The sequence below is a fragment of the Prosopis cineraria genome, unplaced genomic scaffold, assembly GCF_029017545.1.
Source record: "Prosopis cineraria cultivar Desert tree isolate PC_DT_omini unplaced genomic scaffold, ASM2901754v1 PC14, whole genome shotgun sequence".
Classification (NCBI taxonomy): domain Eukaryota; kingdom Viridiplantae; phylum Streptophyta; class Magnoliopsida; order Fabales; family Fabaceae; genus Prosopis; species Prosopis cineraria.
In genome coordinates, this window is record NW_026555345.1 from 25,531,113 (window position 1) to 25,535,836 (window position 4,724).

The following is a 4,724-nucleotide window of genomic DNA, read 5'->3' on the forward strand; positions in this document are numbered from 1 at the left end:
AAAGGGTTATAATCCATAAATATACTGAGTGATTAGTGCAAGCTTATAAAATTTAATTTTTGAGAAAATCAAACATAAAGTCCTAAAATTAAATTTAATTAATTAAAACTAAAATATTATGTTCTTTAAGATTTAAAGGGAATAAAAAGTTAAACATTAATTTTATAGACTTCATTATGATTCAAATGCTTAACTTAGTCAGGAAACAAAAAATTGTTTTTTTAATGGGGAAAAAGCAGTTTTTGGTCCTCATAACATAGTGCCTCCGTGAAATGTGATAATGATATTATATGAGGGAGGGCATGTGTGGCTATCAAAAATTAAGTAGCAAGTTGGCACCTTTATTTTGGAAATTATAAACAGCTGGTCCCTATTTCGATGGCACATGCACAATTGACAAAAATGGAGGGCCCTTTTCAAAATTGGCAGCTCATACAGGGTGGTCCGATGCTATATTTAGTATAATAAATTGATAAAATACGTAGTTCCTATGAGAACGAGCTCCCTTCAATCAGATTCTCAATCCTGGAATGAAGCCCCACCCTTTTTGCCTTGCTATTTTGTTTGATGACAGGCGTACCTGTAATTTGAACTCTAGTAGTAGCTAGGTCGTTTCAAGTCTTGCTACGTGCTTTTCCCATGCAAAAAAAAAAAAGAAAGAAAAAAAAAAGAAGATAAAGTCCCTCTATTATTGAAAAATGAATGGGAGCACGACAATTAACGATCTATTAAGAATATTAATTTCAATTACGAAATATAAAATTTTAATATTTTAATTAAAGATTGTGGTCTTTAATTATAATAAAAAATATAGTTTGTGAGGTAAAATTCATTATTATCACTTGAAAATTCACTAACTTAATTTAAGAAAATTTATAATGTATATTGTAAAAATATGAAACCCCACTTGAAAATAAAACGTCACTTGATAATTCACTAACTTGACTTGAAAAAAATTTCTAACATATATTATAAAAATATGAAACTCCACTTGGGAATCGATTGTTTAATAAAAAACACTAATTTGAAGAAGTCACTTTTTATTAATGATTTTCAAGTGAGGTTTCATTTTTTCACAATATTTTAAAAATTTTTTCAAGTCTAGTTAGTGAATTTTCAAGTAACGTTTTTTGTTAAATATTTTATTTTCAAGTGGGGTTTCATGTTTTCACAATATACGTTAGTAATTTTCTTAAGTTAGGTTAGTAAATTTTCAAGTCGCGTTAGTAAATTCTACTTCACAAATTATATTTTTTATCACAATTAAGGACCATGATCCTTAATTGAAATTTTAAAATTTTACGATTCGTAATTGAGATTAATGTTTTTAGCAGGTCCTTAATTGTCATTTTTTCAAAATAAATCAAGTGCAAATACAAGGGACCCAAACAAGGAAATGTCTAAAGCTTTTGGCCACGTCTGGTTGCTAAAAAAAATGGATTGAAAAAATAAAACTAAAAATAAAAAGATTAAAAGGAATAGTAAAGCACATGAGATAATTTAATTGATAAGATTAAAAATTATTATTTATAAAATTTTTAAAGGGTGTGATGGTTACAATATTTATAATATATAATAATAAACTTTATTATGTTTATTATAAAAAGAAAGGATAATTTAATTTCTTTTTATGTTGATTTTTTTAATTTATTTCATCGTTCGCTTTTAATAACCAAATGCGACCTTCAATTCTTTCGTTTATTGTTGAACTGATTGAACCCAGCAAACTCTTGAAAATTAATTTGTCGGCAAAAGTTATGTATTGATCAAAGGGCAAGATAAAAATGCTAGCAAACACGTCAGATGGAAACGCTCGCAAGATTCGTCGCTCGCCTTCATCCGATCGCTTGCTTCGTCTTCATTCACCTTCCTCTAGGTTGTATGTCGTTGTTCTTCTTCCTTTGTTCGCAAGGTCCGTGGCCGGCTTCATCTTCTCTGGGTTACATGTTGTTCATCTCCCTCTTATTCGCGTGTTTCAGCCTTTAATGACGAGGAACAGTTCGCAGAGGTTAGGGCAGGGACACAAAGTTAGTCGTGGCCGGAATGATTGAGTTCTTTTTCATATACAATTTGATTTAATTAAGGAAAAATATTGTAATTATACTACAACTTTAAACTACACTCAAATCTTAATAGATTCAACTGTAATTTTTTAATTTTGTGAGACTTAGTTTAAATAAATCACTCTAATGGGACGAATATGTAATTTTCTCATAAAAAAATTCCTGAAAGCTAATTTTTTATTTTAATTTCAGTCTGCTATGCACAACGTACCAGCTTATAAATTCGTGCATTGGCCGGAGCCAAAACTCACAGTGAACGCTACTACCCAAGTAATGGCTTCTCTATCCCATCTTCCATGGAAGGTACGATTTTCAGTTTTCTTCCTCTCTTTCCTCCTGAACATCTCTCGCCGCCGCAACGGCAGCGTCAACCGCCGTCTCTTCAACTTCTTCGACCTTAAAGCCGCACCCACTCCCAAACCCCTCGACGGCGTTAAGTCCTCCGACGTTATCGTCGACAACTCCCGCAACCTCTGGTTCCGTCTTTTCACACCCACCATCTCCTCCTCATCCACCTCCCTTCTTCCCGTCGTCATCTACTTCCACGGTGGCGGCTTTTCGTTCTTGTCCGCATCGTCGTCTTGGTACGATGCCGTTTGCCGACGACTCTCCCGTTCGATTCCGTCCATCGTCGTCTCCGTAAATTACCGCCTCTGCCCAGAACACCGTTTTCCGTCACAGTACAACGACGGCTTCGATGTCCTCAAGTTCCTTGATTTGAACGGCGACGTTCTGCCTGAGATAGCTGACATGTCAAGGTGCTTCTTGGCCGGTGATAGCGCGGGGGCCAACTTGGCCCATCATCTGGCAATTCGGGTTTGCCAAGAGGAGCTCCGACAGGTGAAGGTTATCGGGTTGGTTTCCATACAACCATTTTTTGGTGGTGTGGATAGGACCGAATCCGAGATCCGACTCGATGGAGCCCCAATAACATCGGTGTTCAATACTGATTGGGTGTGGGAATTTTTCTTGCCGGCCGGGTCAGATCGGGACCATGAGGCGGTTAACGTGACGGGGAAAAACGGCTTGGACATTTCGGGCATGAATTTTCCGGATACAATTATATTTGTGGGCGGGTTAGACCCGTTACTTGACCGGCAGAGGAAGTACCATGAGTGGCTGAAGAAATCCGGGAAGAAGGTGGAGCTAATCGAGTATCCAAACACGATTCATGCGTTTTACTTTTTTCCAGAATTGCCCCCGTCACCTCATCAAATTTCCCGAGTCAAGGATTTTGTGAACCAGCGATTCAGCAACATGAAATAATTGGGGTATTACCTCCATGAGATTAAAGCAAAGGCACAGTCTTAACTTGCCCATAATATAATATGCAGTACGCGGCGTATAATTTCTCGAAGCCTTTAGCGGTTTTTATTTGATGAAAAGAGGAGATGTAAATTAATGCATCATCGTATCTTACCTAATTCTTCTTCTAGTATGTGTGTGTGAATATAAAGAAAATTATTTATAGAGCACACTCTTATCGAAATATTGTGCTGGCAGAATTTGATTGGTGGACGAGTTCTGATATCTTGTAGTAAAATGCTGCTTCGATTGATAAGACACCAGACGAACTCAATGCTTCCGGAGAAAAATAAAACAATAATTCATTGATCATGTCGTCCACTTGACACTGCGTATTGTCGTTGTGAAATTTTTAGAGACTTCTAAACTAATGAAGAGAATTTCAGAGCTTTTAATAAAGGTTTAATATATTTTAAAATATTCTAGAGGCATCTAGAACAATTTAAAATTATCTAGAGAAATTTAAAAAGATTTAGAAGTTTCTAAAAGGTTCTAGAAACTTATGAAAAAATGTGAAGATATCTAGAATATTCTAGAATGTTCTAGAATATTCCACACATATCTTGAGGAATAGTCTCTAGAAATTTCTTTATAAATATCTAGATATTTGTTGTAGATATTTTTATAGAATATTTTAGAGATAGAATGTACACCGTAAGATCGAATCAATCCCAACCGTCCATTAAGGAGGTAGGAATTTTTTAGAGAAATGAGAAGGCTTATAAATACCCTCACCCCTCATTTGTAAACACAAGCAACTCAAGTATAGTGTAAAAGCTCTCAAAGTTCATTCACTCAAACTTTTTACTCTCTACTTATGCATCTAGCTCTCTTAGTCTCTTTGCCGACTTGTGGGATTCGGCTGACTTAGCAAAGATCAAGAGAGGGATCAAGCTAAAGCCGATACGGTTCAAGGAAAGGGAGTTTCAAGGCCGTGACGCTATGGTCAGAAAGTAAAACAAAGAGGGTCTCATCTTATCGAAAACAGATAGTCTCATTCTACATATCACTATTAACAATAAAGAAATTTACAATGAGAAGAAAATTTGTGGACTTGAGGAATCATGGCGTTCAGGTCCTTCATCCAAATGAAAGTAGGGTCTCTTCACTTTTTTTTTTTTCATTTTCCTCCACTTTCTCCATCTCCACCATTCATTAACTTTTTCATTTAAAAAAATTATTTAATAAAAAAATTTAAATAGTAAGGATGGGAGAAGTGGAGGGAAAGGAAGGGGAAAAAGTGGAGAGACTCCTGGTCCATCCAAAAAGGTCTTTTTAATTCTCTGATTATTTATCTATTTTTTTTAGTGGTTCTAAATTCATATAACTCTCTTCACATATTTTTTTCACAGGTGG

The 4,724-nt window shown here is 35.3% G+C and overlaps 1 protein-coding gene across 1 annotated transcript; it reads left to right on the forward strand.

The window, feature by feature from the left end:
- The first annotated feature begins 1,784 nt into the window (after positions 1 to 1,784).
- LOC129292402 (probable carboxylesterase 18) lies at positions 1,785 to 3,552 on the forward strand. Its single transcript, XM_054929960.1, has 2 exons — positions 1,785 to 2,027; positions 2,256 to 3,552. Exons 1-2 carry the CDS (start codon positions 1,785 to 1,787, stop codon positions 3,327 to 3,329), a joined length of 1,317 nt encoding a protein of 438 aa, XP_054785935.1. The 3' UTR covers positions 3,330 to 3,552.
- Positions 3,553 to 4,724: the final 1,172 nt, after the last annotated feature.